At 38.9% G+C, this 23645-nt stretch overlaps 1 protein-coding gene across 3 annotated transcripts in view; it reads left to right on the forward strand.

Moving 5' to 3' along the window:
- LOC134348068 (interleukin-1 receptor accessory protein-like 1) overlaps positions 1 to 23645 on the forward strand; it is a 1445875-nt gene that overhangs the window by 1406077 nt on the left and 16153 nt on the right. For 2 of the 3 annotated variants that reach the window (XM_063050887.1, XM_063050889.1), the window contains 3 exons: positions 17726 to 17869; positions 19735 to 19905; positions 21278 to 21346. In XM_063050887.1, coding sequence (XP_062906957.1) covers positions 17726 to 17869; positions 19735 to 19905; positions 21278 to 21346 — 384 coding nt within the window. The remainder of the gene's footprint in view (positions 1 to 17725; positions 17870 to 19734; positions 19906 to 21277; positions 21347 to 23645) is intronic. The other variant, XM_063050888.1, reaches the window with a different exon arrangement.

The raw sequence follows: 23645 nt of genomic DNA on the forward strand, positions 1-23645 counted from the left end.
AAACACAGGACTAAAATACTCTGGGCAATGAACAGAGAGGCAGGTGATAGGTGGAGCACAATGAGACACAGGGGGCAGCAATACAGGTAATAATGGGAAATAGGTGAGGGTGGAGTACTCAGTGATTCAGGGGCCAGAGTAGAGCAGGGGCAGGGACAGGAGCACATGTGGCATGAAAACAAACAAGAGAACACGGCAATACAAGACCACAGAATGATGGCTTCGGGGAAACACACAAAAAGACAGAATTCATCTGGAGGTACTGACACATGTACCAATATACAGTGAAAAGCTAGTCTCGCATACTGTTCATACAGATCAAATGATTGCAGAGTGTATTGAGGTAGGACAAAGTAAAACCATAAGAATGCAGAATAAAGTGTTAAAGCTACAGTGACAGTGTATGCAGGCAAACAATAATGTGCAATATCATAAAAAGATAGACTGTGAGGTCAAGAGTCTACCTATTATACAAGAAGTCCATTCAAGAGTCTTTTAACAGTGGGATAGAAACTGCCCTTGATCCTGGTGGTGTGTGCTTTCAGACTTTTGTATCTTCTTTCTGACAGGAGAGGGGAAATATAAAATGTCCAGGGTGAGTGGGTCTTTGATTACGCCTAGTCCATTACTGATGCAACAAGAAATGTTGAGAGAGTCCACACTAAGGAAGCTGGTTTCCTTGGTGTGCTGAGCTGTGCTCATAACTCTGCAGTTTCTTGCGATACCAAGCCATTATGCATCTATATAGAATGCTTTCGGTGGTGGATTGGTGAAAATTGGTGAGCGTTGACGGGGCCCTGCTGAATCTCTGAGCCTCTTGAGGAACCAGAGGCGTCGGTGAACCTTACTGGCCTTGATGGCTGTACCAGGGCATTCACCTTCCATATCTAGAGTGACCCTAGATCTCCTGACATTGGAGATGAACTCATTTGCAGTTTTTAGTTTGTTTTTCTGTTCTTTTTTTTAAAATTAACTTAGGGTTAATTTATCTCTTTTTAACTGCATGAATAATAATTGCTAATTCAATAATGTTATTGAATTACTTGAATTCATTTAATGTCAGAGATTCTTGAAGTCAGGCTGTCAAAAGCAATCAGGACGGTCCAAGGTCTGGGGCTTCAGTAGCTTCTGCCTGAGCCATAGTCACTGTTCACCTCAGAGAAGGACGATGGAATGGAAAATTCCATTTCAGTAAATTCTGTGGAGGTGCTGCAAGTAATCATGGCACATAAGCTGAATTCAGGCAGATCAAGTGTGATCCGGCCTGGCAACTCTGAATCTCCTCCAACAGCTGTTACATAACCTGCTAAGTATTGATAGATCATTCTGGGTTGGATTTGAAAAAAAATACATTCACTGTTTCAGTGTTTTATACTGTGTAGTTTGCATCTTTGTGAATCAGCATGCATATATTAAAGGTTCAATTATTTTTATGACCTCTTCAATTTTTTAAAAAGATTTATTTTACTGAATATGAGCTGCAAAATAATCAATACTGGTGTTCATTTGTTAATAACTATGATGTACTTTGTGACTGGAAGGTCACATGTAATGACAATAACTTTATTGTACATTTTACTACCTTGCACAGCACATTTCTAAAAGTAGCACCCTTGACAATCCATAAATTATTCCTGTGAAGTTTTAACTGCTACAAATCATGATGGCAATGAAGATAGCAACCAGATATCCCAAATCAATGGCTCCTGGAGCCTACCCACGTATTCAGTCCAGGAAGCAGAGTTTCTTTGTGTCAATTTAATTTTTATGACATAATGGTTATAAACATAGTGTACAAAAGCGCATTCCTTTTTCATTTACCATTCTCATCGCTGGTTGACTGCAAATCACACAGCTGTCATTGACCTAATCATATGTTTTCTACCTCTGATGCAGCTGTCAATCAGGCAGGCGGCTGGACAACGAGAGACAATCTGCTTTCTTATAATAGGTTAAATAAATGAAGTAACTGAGGGCATGGCTTTTTCCAGACTGATGGAATTTGACTGCATTTGAATGGCGTCTAACATTTCCCGAGGCTTTGAGCTGGTTGGCAATGACTCCGATCCATCATTTAATTCTATCGGACCTTCTTCAAATTTGTTTAGTTTTATAATAGAGAGGACCTTTTTCGACTTAATGCAAGATGATGGCATTGACAAATGGTGATAATTTATTTTCTGAACACAATACTGATTTTGTTTGATGAGCAGTGCACTACAGAATGATGGGAAACCTTGTCAGTTCTTGGAGACAAGTAATCAAGATGGAGTTTCCGGAGTTCATAAACAATTTCCTTTTTGTTTTTGTCTGCTCCATTCACATGGGAATAATGAACAATCATTTAAGATCATGGCATATTATTATGTTTCAGGATGTAATCTGACCCAGTGTCAAGATTTTGTCAGAAAATGGATGATACTCTTCGTTGCCAATAAAAAATAATTTCCTTAAGCTTTTTCAGGAAATTTCATGTTTGATGATGTATGGAAAAGATTTAAAAGATTTTTTTTACAGTTACTTCTCAAATATTAAGGCATAGGGTTCCTCATTAAAAAAAATCTTGCACAAATGCAATAAATTCACATGCAATTTTAGCTTGACATTTATAATGTGATACGAGCATTTAAATCCATCTATTTCAATTACCTGTTATATTAGAAACAAAGGATTAACATTAAGTATTCATTTATCACTTGCAATAATTTCCAGATCAGTCATGCTATCTTTAAGCAGCTACAGGGGAAAGCTGAGGATGTAAGTGTAAATTCCAAATGTAAATATTATTTTCTTGGAATCACCATTTTGCTCATCTTCCAGTTTTTCTCTGCAATTCCTGCTCTTGATGACTACACAAGGATAACATGCCTAAACATTTTTACCGCCATCTGTATTATGTAAACAAATTCTATTTTTTTGGACTGTGATTTTAAGTGCAGGTTAAAGAACCTTCTTGGGTAACTTTCACGCTCTCCATTAAAAGTTTCAGATCACAGGAACGTACTGCAGGAATCTGAATGCAGAACTTCACTTGTATCCCAAATAAATCATTTGTTCCAAGTTAACAGCTGCCAGGATCCTGCACATAACTTGCTTTGATTTGTAGGGCACTTGTCCTAGCATTCCTATCTTGAGGAACATCTGCAGTAAACAAGCACAGCAACACTATCGGTTCACTGCAGGCCTTTTGCTTAATGCTTAGTTTTAAGCAATGGCTATTGAATTCTTAACGTGCTTCTTCCAAGTGGTTCAATTTTAGAATACTCTTGCATCAAAGAAACAATTTGAATATTTTCCATTTTTTACAACATATGCAGATGCAATAATCGTCCTCCACAAAAGGTCGTTGTTTTTAAATTCAGCTGAATATTAAGGATAGTGCTTCATTTTTCAGTACAGATGAAAATAAATGTGCTTCATCATTGAAAATTAGCATGCAATTGGATGGAATTCCAGAATGTAAAAAAAAATTTTCTGAATTTAGATACTGAACCAACTGTTCCTTCTTCTCATCAATAATGTTACACACAGAGATACACTCTACATCTCTGAGAGCTCAAAACATTTTAAAAACAGATCAGAAAAATATTACTGACAAGATTTTTTTTTAAAAAAAGCTCAAAAAGATAATGTGCTCAAAATTCTTCCAGTTGAAGACTGGAGAAGTTCATTTGAAACCAGTGAAAGACATGGGAAAAGTAAGTAAATTGGATTTTGTCTCTCAGTGTGCATCTGCAATACCTCTATATTTTATGTAGATGCTTCCAATACCTGGCTGTTAAGTCCCACTATAATGTGCTTCCCTATTGTTTGCATATCAATAGTATATAAAGCCAACAAATGTTGTATCTCATCTATAATTCAAGAGGAAACGGTGATGGTTATTATACGTAAATATCATTCACATGTACAGGGGATGGCAGTTACTTGGGCCATCAGTTAATCAGAGCAGTTATTTATCAGGGACAACTCTTAAAGAGCAAGAGCCAATTGAGAAAATAGCTGAGATTCCCTTTGTTTATTTGGGACACTATGCCGTTTAATTGGGGCAGGAGTCTGTTTCTAACCAGCATCAGTCACGTACACTTGCATGGCCATTAGACACTACACCATGCTTAGAGCAAACAGTTTAAAACTAATGTCCATTGTGTGTGCTTATGTTCAAGATGCAGTGATTTTTGTCACTGTTATTGGCATGAAATAAGCCATAAGACAATTCAGAACTGTTTCAAGCATTCAGGCTTGGAGACGCCAAAAATGGCCGTGAATGAAAATGAAACAATTTCACTACTTCAAGTTAGGAACTACGAAGAATCTGAAGGTATCGACAATTTTCTTGAATGTTACAATAAAAATTAAAATTTAGAAGATACGATCATCGAAAGCATTGCATAAAGGCAGTTCAGTGTCTGCGCTGATTTTATTCATTTACAGTCAATCAAAAGAACATGCCAGTGTACTGTATGAATTCCTCTGTCAATAGCTATTAAGAACTAATACACAATTTTATGGTACTGTAGTAGTGTTGGTAATGTTTTAATTTGTTCTGTTAGACATTTTAAAAATCTTTACATACATAATATATATTTAAATGCATAATGTATTTAATAACTATTTCCATGAAACTTCAGCTAATTGGGGCAGCCGCTTAATTGGGCCAAAATGTGCTGGTCCCAGTGTGTTCCATTTAACTGAAATACACTGTATTTTGCACTTTGTAACATGTGCAAGATTAGCATTGGCCAAACACTGACATAAATGTAACCTCCCTACTTAGGACACTATATGGCAAATAGTACCTTCCAATATCCAATCTTAATTGCTCCTGATACCTAGCTTATCCACTTTCTCCCATCCAACATCCAGCCTTCTAGAGCCTTCCCAATATCCAGTCTCCAACAGCATTCCTATTCTTCAGATTCCTCCAACCCAACCACGTCCTTTGTAAGCCCCTCTATAGTAGTTGACCAAAGTTTTGCTGAGTTTGTGGGTTTGTCCTATGAGGAGAGATGTTTTCTCTAGAACCAAGAAGGATGAGAGGTAATTTCTCTCAAACTTATATGATTTTTACAGGGATCAATGTGCTGGATGCAGACAGGCTTTTTCCTCTGATTCAGTAGTGAGAACCAAGGGTCACAGTCTTAGAAAAGAGGGAAGACTGCATGGAATTGTGATGAGGAGACACGTCTTCACTCAGAGGATGATGAATCTTTAGAGTTCCCTGTCCCAAGGGTTGTGAATGCTAAGTCAGTAAGGTCATTCAGACTGAAGGTCAATTGATTTCTAGAAACTAAGGAAATCAAGGAATTAAGGAAACTGCAGGAAAACTGAGATGTAATAGAAAATTACTGGGTGGTGGAGCTAGCTGGAAAAGCCAAATGTTTACAATCCAATTCCTTGTTTTTACCGTTATCTTTCACTAATCAAGAAACTGGATGGGCTGCACTATTTCTTCCCTGCTTTCTGTAATGTCTGAGTTTGAGTTTTAAAAGTGAGCTGTGGGGGATTGAATCAGTTGACACAGATTCATCCCTTTCATTGCAGTTATTGTGCTAATTGGCACTAATCAGTTTTCTTCTTACATATTCTTTGTGCTTTAAACACAAGTTCTAATCACATTGGACTATTTGCTGAATATTTTCAAGAAAATTTACTTCCACTTGCATCATCATCTGTATTGCTGCTTTGCAGGAATTGTATGTCCTTATTTTCTATGAGCATTTTAATAAATTCTTTATCTTGTTGGGGGCCATTTCATTTACTATGAGGCTGATTTTATTCTGACCTCTGGTGTGAAGTTGTCACTGCTCAACCAGCAACCATCAACCCTTTTCATTAAGACAAAAAATAAGTGTTTTTGTTATGTAAGTGACATGAAATTTACAACCATGTTTCACAAGATCACAAGACAAAGGAGCAGAAGTAGGCCATTCGGCCCATCGAGTCTGCTCCGCAGCTCCCCCATGAGCTAAACTATTCACCCATCTAGTTCCAATTTCTGGCTATTTCCCCATATCCCTTGATACCCTGCCTAATTAGATACCTGTCAATCTCCTTCTTAAACACCCTCAATGATTGGGCCTCCACAGCTGTATGTGGCAACGAATTCCACAAATCCATGGCCTTCTGGCTAAAAAAATTTCTCCTCATCTCTGTTTTAACTGGGTACCCTCTAATTCTAAGACTATGGCCTCTTGTCCTGGACTCACCCACCAAGGGAAACAATCTTTCCACATCTACTCTGTCCAACCCTTTCAACATTCGAAATGTTTCTATGAGATCCCCTCTCATTCTTCTATACTGTAATGAATACAGTCCAAGAGCCAACAAACGCTCCTCATATGTTAGCCCCTACATTCCAGGAATCATCCTCGTAAATCTCCTCTGAACTCTCTCCAACATCAGTACATCCTTTCTAAGATAGGGAGCCCAAAACTGCACACAGTATTCCAAATGAGGTCTCACCAGTGCCCCATAGAGCCTCATCAACACCTCCTTACTCTTATACACTATTCCTCTTGAAATGAATGCCAACATAGCATTCGCTTTCCTTACCGCCGGTCCAACTTGGTGGTTAACCTTTAGGGTATCCTGCACGAGGACCCCCAAGTCCCTTTGCACTTCTGATTTTTGAATTTTCTCCCCATCTAAATAATAATCTGTCCGATTATTTCTTCTTCCAAAATGTGCAATCGTACATTTGTCAACGTTGTATCTCATCTGCCATTTCTTTGCCCACTCTCCTAAACTGACCAAGTCTCTCTGCAACCTTTCCGTTTCTTCAACATTTCCTGCTCCTCCACCTATCTTGGTGTCATCTGCAAATTTAGCCACAAAACCACTTAATCCATAATCCAAATCATCAATATACATCATTAAAAAAAGCGACCCCAACACTGACCCCTGCGGAACACCACTAGTAACCAGCAACCAATCAGAATAGGATCCCTTTATTCCCACCCTTTGCTTTCTGCCTATCAGCCAATGCTCCACCCATTTCAATATCTTTCCTATAATTCCATGGGCTCTCATCTTATTAAGCAGCCTCATATGCGGCACTTTATCGAAGGCCTTTTGAAAATCCAAATACACAACATCCACAGCCTCTCCCTTGTCAATCTTATTCGAGATTACCTGAAAAAATTCCAATAGGTTGGTGAGGCAGGATCTTCCCTTCATGAAACCATGCTGGCTTCGGCCTATCTTGTGGTGCACCTCGAAGTATTTCATAACCTCGTCCTTGAGGATTGACTCCAATATCTTTCCAACTACCGATGTCAGACTAATAGGTCTGTAATTTTCTTTTTGCTGTCTCCTTCCTTTCTTAAATGGCGGAACTACATTTGCGACCTTCCAGTCCTCCGGAACCATGCCAGAGTCTATTGATTCCTGGAAGATCATTTCCAATGCTTCCACAATCTCCAAAGCCACCTCCTTCAGAACCCTTGGGTGCACCTCATCCGGACCGGGAGACTTGTCTAGTCTTAGTCCACTTAGCCTCCCAAGCACTTTCTCTCTAGTAATCTTGACTGTACCTAATTCTATTCCCTGATACCTCTGGCTATCAGGTATATTGCTCATGTCTTCCATTGTGAATACTGATGCAAAATACTCATTCAGTTCCTCTTTCTCTTTGTTATCCATTATAATTTCTCCAGCATCATTTTCAATCAGTCTCGTATCTACCTTTGTCACTCTTTTACTCTTCATATATTTAAAAACTCTTAGTATCCTTTTTTATGTTAAACACCAACTTCCTTTCATAATTCATCTTTTCTTTCCTGATGACTTTCTTAGTTTCCTTCTGTAAGTTTTTAAAAGTCTTCCAGTCCTCATTTTTCCCACTAATTTTTGCTTCCTTGTACGCCGTTTCTTTTGCTTTTATTTTTGCCTTAACCTCTCTCGGTAGCCACATTTGTGCCATTTTTACATTCATGATTTTCTTTTTTCTTGGAATATATTTTTCCTGTATTTTCCTTATTTCTTGTAGGAATTTCATCCAATTCTGCTCTGTCGTCCCTCCATTTAACTTACTTTCCCAATCGACTTGGGCCAGTTCCTCTCTCATACCACTGTAATTTCCCCTGTTCCACTGAAATATCGATACACCTGATACCAGCTTCTCCTTTTCAAATTTGAAACTGTATATATGAACTTATATGATCATATTATGATCACTACTTCCAAACGGTTCCTTTACTTCCAGCTCCCTAATCGCCTTAGGTTCGTTACACAGCACCCAATCCAAAACAGCCGGTCCCCTGGTGGGCTTCTGGACAAGCTGCTCCAAAAAGCCATCCTGTAGGCATTCTACAAACTCCCTCTCCTGAAATCCATTACCTTCCTGACTTTCCCAATCCACTTTCATATTAAAATCCCCCATAATTATCTTGACATTTTCCTTCTGACACGCTTTTTCTATTTCCAGCTGCAACTTGTAGTCCACATCCCGGCTGCTGTTTGGAGGCCTGTATATAATGGCTATTAGTGTCTTTTTACCCTTGCCATTTCTTAATTCTACCCATAGGGATTCTACCTCTTCTGATCCTATGTCCCTTCTTTCTATTGATTTGATATCGTTACTTACCATCAGGGCTACGCCACCCCCTTTACCTACCTTCCTATCTTTCCTATACACTGTGTATCCTCGGATATTCAGCTCCCAATCACACCCATCATTTAGCCATGACTCGGTGATGGCCACAATGTCATATCTTTTAACCTGCAGCTGTGCAGCAAGGTCATCCACTTTATTTCTAATGCTGTGTGCATTTAAGTACAGTACATTTAGATCAGTATCTGTTGCCGATTTTGCTATATATCTATTTTGCAGCAAATTATCCTGTATATTCACCAGCCTGTCCTTCTTGCCATCTTTGCTGCACAGTATTTTTGACTTATTTCTATTTTCCTCTTCCTCGACCCTAACAGTTTGGTTTCCTTCCCCTTGCCAACTTAGTTTAAACCCTCCCTAACAGCTATATTACACAATCCTGCCAGGATATTAGTACCTTTTGAGTTCAGGTGTAATCCATCTTTTTTGTATAAGTCATACCTTCCCCAAAATAGATCCCAATGATTCAAGAATTTGAAGTCCTGCCCCCTGCACTAGTTACTTAGCCAGACATTCATCTGCTTAATTCTGCTATTCTTACCATCAATAGCGTAGAGCTCAGGCAGCAATCCTGATATTATTACTCTGGAGGTCCGGCTTTTCAAATTTCTTCCTAGCTCCCAGTAATCTTTCTTCAGGACCTCCTTTCTTTTTCTGTCTATGTCATTGGTGCCAACATGTACCAAGACTTCCGGCTGCTCACCCTCTCTCATCAGAATACTCTGGACTCGATCTGAGACATCCCGTACCTTGGCACCAGGGAGGCAACACACCATCTGGGTATCCTCGTCCAGCTGGCAGAATCTCTTGTCCGTCCCCCTTACGATAGAATCCCCTATAACTACCGCATTTCTTCTTGCTCTGTTGATTTCGGCACTGGGCAGAATGCCAGAGTCTCGTTCATTGTGGTCCTCCTTTGTCAGGTCTGCCTCTTCAACAGTATCCAAAACGATATATCGATTTCTGAGAGGGACTGTCACAGGGGTACTATCCACTACTTCTCTATAGGTAGTATCTATCACCTCCTCACTTTCCCTAATTAGCCAAAGGTCATCAGTTTCCATCTCCAGCTCCTTAACACGGTCCTTCAGGAGCCTCATCTCAGTGCACCTGGTGCAGATATAATCCTTGGGGAGGCTGGGAGTCTCCCAGGGTCCCTACATCTGGCACTACTAGCACAACACTAATCCTAGATGCATACCTCTGGTGCTACTGTTTGTACTAAATACCGAAAAACTGTAACTTACTCCGTTACTATGAGACTCAAAGGGCGCAGGAAGCCTCTTCCTGTCTCCGCCGAAGCCCATTGAGCCAAAGCCCTTTCACTCTGCACCCTCTCACTCTGCAGCCCGCTCCGACGCTGCCCGCTGGATATGGTGGTTTACTTTTTAAACTGTTCGCGCTCAACTGGCTGATGTCACGCGCCTGCGCAGTCTGGCCTCTCTGCTACTCCGAGAAATAAAATGTCTTCTCTCTGGAAATCCTTAGCCTCTTACCGCTGTCTTCTTGATCCGAACACTATAGTGTTTATCATTTTACAGTACTTTGGCCTGTGTGTTTCTCTGTTAAACCACTTCACACATACTGTACATTGACATCTAAATTAACAATGTTGTCAGAATTTATGTCATTTAGATTCTCGTTGGCTCTTACTGAAGTATTAATGGATCATAGTTGCAGATACATTATAATTCCTTACTTATTCCCAGCAGCATAATTGCATTATGTACATCACTAAATGAGTTTAGTAGGTTGTAAATATTAATTAGTAAATGGACATTTCGTCCCCTTTTATGTGAGGCCACAGAGTAAGCCATTTAAAATCCAGAGTGGAGTCTGAAGGATAGAGGTCAAACCTGCTGATCCATGAAGCCGATGGAATGGAAATCTCAGCACTCCCTGACACACAAAACATTGGGTTACCATAATGTACATCTTTACAGTAACTTCCCTGAGACTGATGCAATTATTGTTATGTTGTTTAACTTCTTTTCCTAAAGAAGTTCTAGGGTTCCTGTTATAAATTGCCAAAATCAACCATGTATTTGAATTAAGTGAAAGGGATCTTTTAGGTCAGCTAATAGATGGAAAATGTTGAGTACATTTCAATACAGTGCTCTCACTCAGATCTCAAAATCTAAATAATCTGAATTAAAGATGTCCATAATTCCTGTTTCTTCATTTTGTTCACTTCATAGTAAGTACAGATCACTTCATTGATTTCTATTTTATCAATTTCCTCATAAAGTTGTCCTTCAATGTAACTCAATCAATCACTTTTTCTAGTGATGTCTCCCAGTCTAGTCACTGCTTTCTGCCTCCTTTCTCTTTCCACTGAACTTAAATCAATGAACTGCAAACTAACTTGAGTTTAGACTGTGCCATGAAAATGAATAATATAGTAATTGGTTCATAATAATGTAATGGACAGAATAATTATTTGTTCTGTCATAAAACCACATTCAGATGTATGTACACACAAACATACAGCTGGATATCCACATATGTATTGCATAAATACCACACATAACTGAAAAATCTATTTTCACAAGAGACATCATAGCTTTACATGATGTTTTACATAGATTTTGTGACAGATTTTTGGCAAAATTACCTATGTTCAAAGTTTAATGAAGTTTATCCAGTTCAAATTTCAACAAGTTATCTTTACTGGCTTGACTATTTCTGAGCTAGCATTCATCTGGACAATAAAACTATATTTGTCCATCAAAGGAAGGCAAGATTAAATTTCCTACAGTTAATTAATTTAATCAGAGAGGATAAATCTGAGTTAAATACACTATCTCAAATATATTATTCATACCACTCAGAGTTTGGAATAACAAATTTACTATGTAATAGAACAAAATTGCTGTTAAGTTTTCATATACAATTATACCAAAATAATAATAAAGGTTTTATAAAAGGAACAATTCTTTGTCCTATCATATCCAATGATGACAGTTTGATTTGTGCAGTTCATCAACTGCCTGAAGAAATCTGTGCAGGAGTGGGAAAGACATTGTACTGTGACAGTTCCGCTCTCTCAGCCTTAGAAGTCCGGTTCCAGTGGTATGAGTAGTCGTCACAACTGGAGTCTTCCTTGGATGCAGTGGATGACCATGACTTCCTCTGTGCCTTGTCATGCACTTTGCTCTCCACAAAGCGTTTGAGAACTGCCTTCCTGGCATAAAAGCATAATATGCTATAAAAAAAAAGCATGCTAGAAACAGCAATTCAGATGGCATCTGTGGATATTGAAACAATTCATATTACGCAACAAAGACCTTTCATCATGACCAAGATTATTTTTTTTTTGTATACAAGTGGAAAGGAGAATGAAATAATTGTTATTCTGAATTTGATGCAACACAAAAGAACTCAAAAGGTAAAGGTCACGAATAAAATAATAAAAGCACAATAAATATAAATAGATAAGATAGCTTATATACATGGATTAATTGCCTGTCCATGAACATAGAACATAGGAAAGCTAAAGCACAATACAGGCCCTTCGGCCCACGGTGCTGTGCTGAACACCTACTTAAAGGGATGCAAGGAACAGGGGTGTCTATAGATAAGGTGACTGACAGAAAATGATAAACTAGTGGTAGTTGAGAGCAGGGAGGGATAGGTTAGTGGTTTGAGATGTTGATCGGCCTTACTGCTTGAGGAAAAGAGGTGTTTTTGAGTCCATTGGTCCTGATATGGCTGCTATGTTGCCTCCTCCCTGATAGTGGGACAAACAGTCCATGAGCAGGGTGGGTGGGACTTCATGATATGGCCCTTTCTCAGCACCTTTCTGCATATATTTTCTTGATGGCGGGTAGGCTGGTGCTGGTGATGCATTGGGCAGTTTTGACCGCCCATCGTAAAGTTTTCCTGTCCATCACAGTGTGGTTTCCATAGCAAGCAGTGATTCAGCTTGTTAGGATGCTCTCTACTGCGCATCTGTAGAACGACATTACCATGGATGTGTAAAGTCCAGCTCTCATCAGTCTCTTCAGAAAATAGAGGCATTGGTGAGCTTAATCTGACTGTGTTGGATGTGTTCTGGGACCATGAGAGAGATCGTGTAGGATATGCACTCCCAGGAGTCTGAAACTGCTTGCAGTTTCCACTGATGTAAATGAGGTGTGAGTGGTACGAGTTCTCTCAAAGTTGGGAATCGTGTCCTTTGAATTGTTCACAAGGACGAGGTTATTTGCCTGGCACCAGGCCTCAAGATATTCCACCTCCTCTCATCATCTCATCATTGTTGGTAAGGAGCCCTACCCCTGTCGTGCCGTCAGCAAACTTGACAATCTGATTACTCAGGTGTTCCCTGTGCAGTTGTGTGTGAACGGAGTGTTCAGCACACAGCCCAGGGGCCACCATTTTGAGGATGATGGGAAGATCTATATTTGCAGTCCATTTGTGACTTTGGTAAACTATATATGTTCATGTTGGCAACATAAAACCAAAGATGCAAAGCCGATGTTCCAGTATATGCTTTTTTATAAATAATTTAGCAGAGTTCAATACCTATAGTGGTTTATGTTGGGACTACAAAAATGTAAAGTGAACCTGCTCCAGATATTTAGTGATTGTGAAGATCCAGCACTGAATAATCCTAACTTAATGGTACATTATAATTGGTTTGAAAGACCAATTCAGAATGGAAGTGGGTTAGATTCCATTAGTGTCTAATCGAGTTCGCTGCAAAAATGTTCAGCTCATGCTGGTAAGAGATCTTTTGATATCAATCCATCTCTCTGCAAAACCATCCTATGCCAGTATGCAGCATGTTGCTGCCACAACAGCAATGTTAGATTAGGACATGTTGTTCTGAGTGATGGCATATACTTGTGATATGTACCATCTTTCTTAATAAGAGTCACTGATCTCATTTGAATATAGCATCTAAGGTATTAGTATTTCATCACAGATTGAAGACAATATTGAAGGGTGTCATCCTGTTGCATGCCAAGTTTTTCTTTGTTTTAATAAACAAAATAAATCATATTTGATCCGGACCAAGCAGTCATGGAAAATGAGAACGCCTTCACTCAATGGCTGCTTTATTAGATACATCTGTACACCTACTCATTAATGCAAATATCTAATCAGAAACTCAATGCATGAAAGCATGCTGACATGGGCAAGAGATTCAGCTGCTGTACAGACCAGACATCAGAATGAAGAAGAAATGTGATCTGGGTGACTTTGACGGTGAAACGATTGTTCGTGCTCGAAAAGGTGACTTGAGTATCTCAGAAACTGCTGATATCCTGGGATTTTCACACACAACAGTCTCTAGAGTTTACAGATAACAGTGTGAAAAGCAAAAGTGAGTAATAGTTCTGTGGACGAACACACCTTGTTAATAAGAGAGGTCAGAGATGAGTGGCCAGACTGGTTCAAGCTGACAGGAAAACAACAGTGGCTCGTGTGTTATAACAGTGGCATGCAGAACAGCATCTCTGAATGCACAACATGTCGAACCTTGAAACGGATGGGCTACAGCAGCAGAAAACCATGAGCATCCACTCTGGTGCCTGATAAAGTGGCCACTGAATGTATGTGGTACATATGAGCGTGGTGTACCGTTAATAACTGAACATAGCATCTGACATGATTTTTAATATGTTATTTTCCCAGCCCTGCAGTTACTTGAGATTTGATTGTATTTAGTAAAGAGTGCATGAAAGGTAGCTTTATATCTGATATTGGCCGTACTGAGCAACACATCAAAGAGCCTACAGCCACAATGCAGAGAGAAGGGATTTAATCACTGAACATACCTGGCCTGCAGGGCAGAATAGAAGGTGGGGAGAGTGGAAAGAGCACAAGGTAGAAGGTGATAGGTAAAGCCAAATGGAGGGGGGGTTGAAGTCAGAAGCTGGGAGGTGATAGGTGGAAAAAGTAAAGACCCTGTACCCCACCTTCTTCTTCTGGATTCTTCCCCCTTTCCTTTCCAGTCCTAATGAAGAGTTTCAGCTCAAAACATTGACTGTTTATTCCTTTCCTTAGATGCTGCCTGATCTGCTGAGTTCCTCCAGCATTTTGTATGTGTTACCCTGGATTTCCAACATCTGCAGAATCTCTTGTGCACCATGATACAGAACTGTAAGGAAGATCTCTCCAGTATTCTGGCAAACATTTACCCCTGAAGCACCATGCAAGTTATCTGTTCATTATTATATGGCCCTTTATGTGTCCAAACTGATTGACACTGTTCCTACATCGCTAATATTTGTGCATTTCAAATAATATTTTGTTGGTAGTGGCTTTGAACATCCTGAGCTTAAGAAAATCATTAGGTTAGAGCTTATTTTAGTTTCAGCTGCAACTGTGCCCTGTAGGATCTAAACTGAAAGGACTGGTACATTATTTACAAAGACACAAGAAAAGAATGAAGTTTGCTGTGTACTTTCCCTTTGGTGGGAGGGTAGTGGGACTTACTAAAGTGACATAGAATACTGGTATCAGTGAAAAAATTGTAAAGAATGAAAATTCCCTGAGAATTACTTTGTAATGGATATTTGCTCCTTGGGTGGAGGGGTCTCTTCTTTTTGCCAAGCTTGGAACTGCCACTTGTAAAGGTCAAATAGTTGTAAATTAAACTTCCAACTAATATTCACTGCTTAGCTTCTGGTTGTAAATGGGAGCTGGTCTTCATTTCTCAATGAAAATAGAAAGCAGTAATCAGTTTGAAGTTTAATGCGCAGCTTTGCAAACAAGCTCTATCTATAGAAAGCAGGATGTTGAGCTATAGTACCTGTTTATCTGCTGAGGAAGTGCAGTATAAGACAATGGGTTATTTAATTTGGCTTGTTTCAAAACAATCGACATTGGCTAAGTTGCTTGGTTCAAGAAAGCTTGCAGACTAGATGGAGACAATCACTTAGCAAGAAAATAAATGATCTATTAATAAGTTGCAATGCTTATGTACTTGTTGAAGTTAGCTTCACAGCATTAATTGTGGGTAACTGGGATCTATGTCTCCAAGAAGCTTTTAGATTGCCTGTGTTAAAAGGTACCTGAAAAAATATCACAAGTGTGGCAAAAAAAATGTATAAATGAAGAGAACAATTCAGGCTTAATAGGAATGGAGTAAGCAACATCAAGAAGCATGAAAGAAACATGGGTGAACTGGAGTCTGCTCCTCTGCCTTTGATTTCTGTGACAGACGACTGGTTCATCTGCATCGTTGGTATGTCCTTTTGGCTTATAGGAATTATATCTGTGTATTAGAAATCCTTTGTGTTTTAGAAATAGTTTGTAATTTGGAAGTCTTTTATAAGATAGAATTTATCTGTGAGTTTTAAATGTGGTTAAGAATGTTGTTTGGATTTAAATGTGTATAAGTGAACAAAGTAGTTTAACTTTATTAGCTGGAAGTATCTTCTCCTTGGTAGGGAGGGGGACCCACCATACAAATAGTGGGTGTTGGCAACTAAACTTACTGAGGAGAATAAACAGGGAAGTAAAGTAGCCTTTGAAGATTGGGCAGTTACAGTATCATTTCCCTTGAGTGAGGATGCTCATGGCTATTTGTATTTGATAGAATTTAAGCTCTTCATTTAGGTTTAGAACTTCGTGATCAGCAAGCACAATACCATCATAACTTCAATTTGTGTGCTGAAAAGCTGAGATATTATCAGATATTATAGTATCAGATGCATGATGTAGAAATTATCTACGTAATATCACATGTACAAACTGAAATTTCCATGGTAAAAACAGCTAAAATCTGTGTTACAAAGCAAATCTTATTGTTATTGTTTGTACAACCTCTGCCAAGACAATGTTTAAAATAAACATTCTTCCCAATCCTACGCTTGCAGCTGGAAGTTAATGACTTAATACTTTAACATAAGTATAATCCCTTCAGAGAGACTGTTCGGTTATGTGATGTGAAGCTCCTCATTGTAAGGCCTTTTAACAATGGTGACAATGATCTGTTAACACATTTTAGAAATCGGCTTCTCTAAGTTAAATTGTACCAGCTGTATATTCTGCAACATTAATTCCTCATTATTGGCACTGTTGGTTGCAAGGGCGATTATTACAAAGTGATGCTCTCCTTTCTCACTCCCTCAGCTCCACCCAGTCCATTTTCTGCAGGCAACTTCCATTGCTTTTGAAAGATCTGTAAGCTTTTGGTCTTTATTTGATACTTGTGACTCAGGAACTCAACCATTGCACCCACCTTCCCATTCCCAGCACCCACCTTTTATGGGTGGGCAAGAAAAAATAAGTTTTTACATAGTCTGAGGGAGAAAGAGTTGAAAGTTTGAAGTCAGACTTTGAGGCCAGTTGGCCGGAGCCCTGCATCTGCGAATCCACCGGGGTAGACCCGATGTCTGCATGTCCAAGTCCATTGGAGGTTGGAAGCCAAAGGAGATGGCCTGTCTTGGGGTTAGAGGACTGTGTATGTGCGTGGGTGGGTGGGGGAGGAGGCGGACTTGTTTTGCTGTTGTTGTTTTGTTGCTCAGTGTGTTCTGTATTATTCGCCTGACATTGTGAGCATGCTGTGTTGGTGCCAGAATGTGTAACGACACTTGCGGGTTGCCCCCAGTGCACCATCAGGTGTGTTGGTTGTCAATGCAAACGACGCGTTTCACTGTATGTTTTGAGGTGCATGTGATAAATAAACTTGAATCTTGAATCTTGAAGTTGCACAAAGATACACTTCCCTGCTGCCTTTTGCAGGAAGTGAAGGTTTTTCTGACAGGAATCTGTGATGGAGAGGCAACAAGATTCAGAAAATGAATTCTAACTTGAAATGTCCATGGTAAGGCTTCAAATGTAGTGGTGCACAAGAGACCAACATAGAGGAAATTGTAATACTTTATTTGAAATATAGGTAAGGGTGTTTATCTTGCCATGGAGCTGTCTTTCTCAATACAGCAAACCAGTATTCTATGAGAGAAAAGTAGATTCAATGCAAATTTGATTCAAACTAAACATATAAAAGTAAATTTCTCCTGGATTTTTCCAGATTTTCCTTTAAACCTAAAATGGTGAAGTTGTAATGTACATAAAACAAAGTTAGGGGACCAATTGCAATTATTTTTGTGAAAGTCTGTACCTGGTACAGAGCTGACTTTGTCTTTTCCATTCCAGAGCTGATGTACACTGTGGAACTTGCAGGAGGACTAGGGGCTATTCTTTTACTGCTGATCTGTCTGGTGACTGTGTACAAATGTTACAAGATAGATATCATGCTATTTTATCGCAATCATTTTGGAGCAGATGATTTAGATGGAGGTAAGAGCTGATATGTGAGTTTCATAACATACGATTTTCTGGATTCTGATGACAACAAACATTGCAATATATGTAAATAAGTATTGTAATATAAATAACGTACTTGCATTTGAACTTTTGGTAATTTGTGTATGTGCACTCAATGCATCACCACCTTTACACCACTTTGTATGAGATCATCCCCAATGTGTTTTACTCTAAGATATGAAAAGAGCAGAATGATATAGAACCTAATACTTTGCCTTTAATTTTATCTTGACTTCAATTTAATACAACAAATATCACACTTACACTCATTAGTATTTCCCGTATCACTTTATGATGAATGCACTGAAATGTTTTCAACTGCATGTTAGGGTGAATCAAATAGTACCAAAATAGAACAAATCATTGAATTGTAAACATTAATTTCTTTGTCTATACTTACAATAGACTTTGCACCTGTTTTCCATTGGCCTAGTTTCTAAAATTCTGCAGCTAATGCTAATATCATTAGCTGAATATAGAGCAAGTCAACTATTATAGTGTGCATATAGCACTGGTGAACAAGGGCTAATTTCTCTCCCAGCTGCTACAATTATGTGCAAATAAAATCAAGCAAATATTTAATTTTTCCCCAGAACACTTAGCACATAGCACATGAGCACATAGTCCATTATGAAATCGTTGCACATGATCACATGTTGACTTAACTAGCAATGAATAGTCTTACTGAATATTTCAATAGTGGTTGTCCCGGAATACTGTATTTTTTGCGTTAGTTTTATTTATTTTTATTTACTTAGAGACACACCATGGCACCAGGAACTCCTGGCCCAGTGAGCTCACACTGTCCAATTACACCCATGTCACCAATTAACCTACTTCCATATGTCTTTAAAATGTGGAAGGAAACCAGGGTAAACCCACATGGTCACAAAGAGAACATACAATCTCCTCACAGACAGCGGCAGGAAGTGAACCTGGGTTGCTAACACTGTAATAGCTTTACAAGAACCGCTTTGCTGTCGTGCCGCCCCAGTTGAGGTTATCGCAATATGTTCTTCATTATACTAATCAGTTAATACAAATTGAGCAAGTATTTTGATTCATCCCATCTGAGCAGTACAGTACAGAGTAGCTTTACAGAGCTAGGTAGATACAGGTAGATTAAAAAGCTGACCAGTGCTTCTCCAGTTTCAAGGAACAGCAAGAATTACATGCTTTTACAACAAAATAATTTAATCCTGGCAAAGTGGATATGTTAGTAAAAAAGTGGATCCTGTTTCAAATGGAAATGATATAATGAAATGTAGAACAGGCAAAGTGAACACAATATTAACTTGAGCTTTTTGATACTGAACAAAGTTTAGTAATTTTTGATGCATTTCAACAAGTTATTTGAACGTCAGTATGTGATTGTGTAAAATACATTATAGTAAACAGGAAACCAAGTCTATTTATATCCTAATTGGTATTTATATTGACTTCATTGGAAGTAAGATTGAGATGGAACTCATTATCATCCACTTTTGGTGGTCAACCCCATGACTGACTCCACTAAAGTAGCAGTGTGACTTTGCAAATAATATCAAACCCAAAATTAGCACAGAAATTGTTAATAGATTAGCGGGAGCTCGAGAACGTCTCTTGCAGAGGGAAAATGTTCAGGTTCAGATACACTAACACTTTTCAACTCAGAATATTGATTTTATCACTGCTTCTTTCTTATAAGTAATATTTCAAACTGCTATAAACATTTAACTTCAAGATTGTCAAATTTACTGATCAAGTAATGATGTTTCTGCATCATCAAAAGAAAATAACTCAATGACAATGGAAAGCATGAGAGACAGTTCAGGGAAAATATTTCCATTATTTTCCAGAGAATAAAGATTATGATGCATACCTGTCATACACCAAAGTGGATCCTGACCAGTGGAGCCAAGAAACTACAGAGGAAGAACGTTTTGCTCTGGAGATCTTACCAGATGTGCTAGAGAAACATTATGGGTACAAACTGTTCATCCCTGATAGGGATTTAATTCCTACAGGAAGTAAGTCAATTTTTTTTTCCTGCCTTTAGCTTTCTTCAGCCAGCTCCACAATTTGGAAGAAGCAAAACATTGCAAGTAATAATATTTGAAATCTAGTTACTCTTCAGAATATCAGCTTAAAGGCTCAGAGTATGGAACTCTCAGCTTTTGAGTTTAAAGGTTGTGGGCTTAAGTATCACTCCAGAAGCTTGAACGCAAATCCTGGCTGACTCTGAAAAGGGTGCGTATCCTCTAGGGGTATCTGAGAGCTGTCATGTTTCAAAAGGGACTAAAATCAAGATATCTCAAATGTATGCAAAAAAAGACTTAATAACACTACAGATACTAAGCAGGACCAGTGGAGGTATCACTGATGTCTTTTCCAATATGTATCCTTGAACCAACTTCACTTAATGCAGAATCTTAGTTGATATGGCATTGCTGTTTGTGGACCATCAATGTGAAAATTGGCTATCATGTTTCTTACATGCCAGCAGTGATTACTCTTCAAAATGTACCTTATGACTGCAAAGTGCTACATCTTGAAGGTGTGAGAAATATTCAATCCATTTTCAGGATATCAGAGTAGCATCCATGAGCAGTCCTAGAAATCGATTAGAACTAAACTTGGTGAATACTTTCTTATCTTATGGCCTCATGGGAATTGGACTAATGCAGAATTTTTGAGATAGTCAAAAAGATCTTTTAGCTTATGAGCATTAAAGCATTTTTACCCGGCACCAACCAAAAAGGTTGGAAGATCATTTATTTCTCAAAAGATATCAATAATGTTATTGTTACAGTACTGTTGTAGAGGGCCCCTTTGCTCTCTGGGATTCAGAAGAATGAGAAGTGATTTCATCAAAGCACATGGGCTTCTAGAAAGATGTAATAGGATAAATGGTGAATGGTGTTTTGATGGGTTTGATATTCTGGGAATAGCAAGCATAGTCTCAAAATAAGAGATCAGCCAATTAGATGAGGCTCCTTCTCTGGGAGTTATTAATCTTTGAAACTCTTTCCTCCAGCATGCTGTGTACATGTTATTTACAATCAAAGCTGAGATTTGTTGTTGAAATTTGGCTTCTAAATAATTCATTTGGTAATCAGGCAGGAAATCAAAGGCAGAATCAACGATCAGTTATGTTATTTAATGATAGAGAAGCTTAAAGAGACAGTAGAAGGTTCTCTTGCACTTTTTAAAAATTTTCTTGGAAGTGCTTCAATTAACACCTAAAAATAATGCGCTAATCAGCATGATGTGGTTGGACATTTCTATTTAAAATATACTTTCACAAGTGTAATAATGTCTGTTAATCTGTTTTCACATTACCTGTTGATGTATTATGTCTGTTCTAATGTTCATACTTACCATTCTCCCCTCCATCCGTAGTATGGGCTGAGTCGCAATCATGTGCCACACAACACTCTCCGTGCCCCACTATAATCGGATGGGAGAACAGTAAGTACAAAGCTAACCATACACTGAAGCCTGTCTATCAAAGTCACCTTTGGGATTAACTGTATACTAAATTTTCATATCATTTTCATTCTAGTGGTAGAGCAATTCAAATAAATTGATTACTGTCAGGATTCAAATAATCCTAGGACTATCATAGCGAGGATTGAACATTAAGATATCGATAACACTGTCTATAAATGGCCCTTTATAGTCAGGGAGAAAGTATCAGTCATCTCAAAAGGTTCCCTCCTGCTTTTGCATATCAGATACATTAATTGATTATATTAAAACACAAGTCTTTCATTATACTTCACTGTGTTTGAATATGACTTCCTTCAATGTGGGAAAATGTTTAAATTCATTACACTTGGGATTCAAATTTACAAGCTCATTCAGAAAAAATACTGTATACTGTCTGTGCAATTAAGTAATTAATGCCATTTTCTGCCTTAAGAAAAAAAATCTCCAGGCATCTTTCACATGATACAATTCTCAAACTGTATACTTTCTCCTGATAGTAAGGCTGCTTATGTTTACATCTCCCATCTCAACTCTCCTCCATTTCTCATTTTCAATGAATCTCTTTAGCCTGACTTTTGTTACTGCAGCCTCCGCTTCTGTGCTTTCCAACTGAATCCCACCCTGCCTAGATCTCAGCTCAAGGGTACAAACTGTTCGTTGCTCAACTGGCAGTAAGTCCTTATTTGCCTTTCCCTTCCTTTCTTCATAATCTCCAATTTCCAGGGGCCATGGAAACTGTTCCATCTCCAGGAGACTTTCAGGATATTTTTTGAACCTTTTCCACTGCCGATCCAGTAAGCTCTTCCCATGACAGAGAATACCTGTTTCAGGAGACTGAGGTAAAACATATGAGAGATTTGGCCTGACCAATGTAGCCAGCTGAGTCTGTGTGGAGGTTGGCCTGGGTGAGGAAACTAGCATTGATTTGTCATGCCCTTCAGCCTACCTTGTCCATGCTCGCCATCAAGTACTTACCTATTCTAACCCCATTTACCAGCACAGAAGACCCGTAACGATCCATGTGTTGGCAATGCATGCCCTCATCCGGATACCTATTAAATGTGTGAGGGTACCTGCTTCTACCATCCACTCATATAGTGTATTACAGATTCTTGTCAAACTGTCTTCCTCAGGTCACCTCTCAACTCCTATCCCTCACTGTAAACTTGTATACTTTAGTTTTATATATCCTTTGGGTGAAAGTTTCCTGTTATCTATCCCATTATCTAACTAAAATAGTCTACCCCAGGCAATATTCTGGTGTATGTCCAGTTCACAGTCTCCAGTAGAATTGTGCTCTCCCTGTGGTATGGTGACTAGAACTGAACACAGTGTGCCAGTTCTGCTGAAACAATGTTTCTTAAAGTTCTATTATAACTTCACTGTATGCTTTGAGAGGACAAGTATCCCATTTCCTTTCTACATGTTGTCTACCTGGAGAGGACAAGTATCCCATTTCCTTTCTACATGTTGTCTACCTGTGCTTAAGTTCTTAGACCTGTGCATTGAAGTTTCTCTGTTCCTCCATACTCCGTAAGTCCCAACTGTTGTGTATGTCCAATCTTTATTTGCCCTCCTAGTGTGCGTCACCTGACACGTACCAGTATTAAATGCACCCGCTATTGCTGTGCCCATTGTACCTGTTATTCATGGAGTGAATTTGGAGGATATGGCAGAGACAGAGAGATTACTCTTGACCTGAAGCACCTGCTATAAATGGTCCAGGTCTCAAGAATATAGGGTGGGCAGGGATCACTGCTGCCCAATGGCCCATGAGTTCTGTGCTTGGTATGCGGTTCTGATTCTCAAATATTCTTTACCTCAATCATGCAAAGGCTACAATAGCAGTAGTGAATGTTAGTTTTAACTTCTGCTTTTGCTAATAAATGACTCCATGATATAGGAAGCAAACCCTGATAGTCTGAGGGCTGTGTGATACAGAGGGGAAAAAATGCTGAGGACCTTTGGCTTGGAGATGTTCAGTGTAACACCATCCTCTCCTCTACTTCAGTGGAAGTGGGTTGATGATTGCTTGAAATGTAGCTTCTGAGTTTGTAGAAACACAAGTGTACTCCAACTTGGCTTTGAGTTACTAAGGTTTAAGAGAGCTTAGTTCTGGAGCATAGTCACTGAAAGTTGAACACTTTCCCATTAGTTCTGAAGGTAGTTCTACAGAAAAATTGTTGGAGGAAGGTGCAATATTGTGGTGATCAAGCTCAAGGAAAGTGTCATGGAATGACATATTGTGTGACACCATTCTTCACTGAGAATACTTCTG

Source organism: Mobula hypostoma, chromosome 6 (genome assembly GCF_963921235.1).
Source record: "Mobula hypostoma chromosome 6, sMobHyp1.1, whole genome shotgun sequence".
In the NCBI taxonomy this organism is placed as follows: Eukaryota; Metazoa; Chordata; class Chondrichthyes; order Myliobatiformes; family Myliobatidae; genus Mobula; species Mobula hypostoma.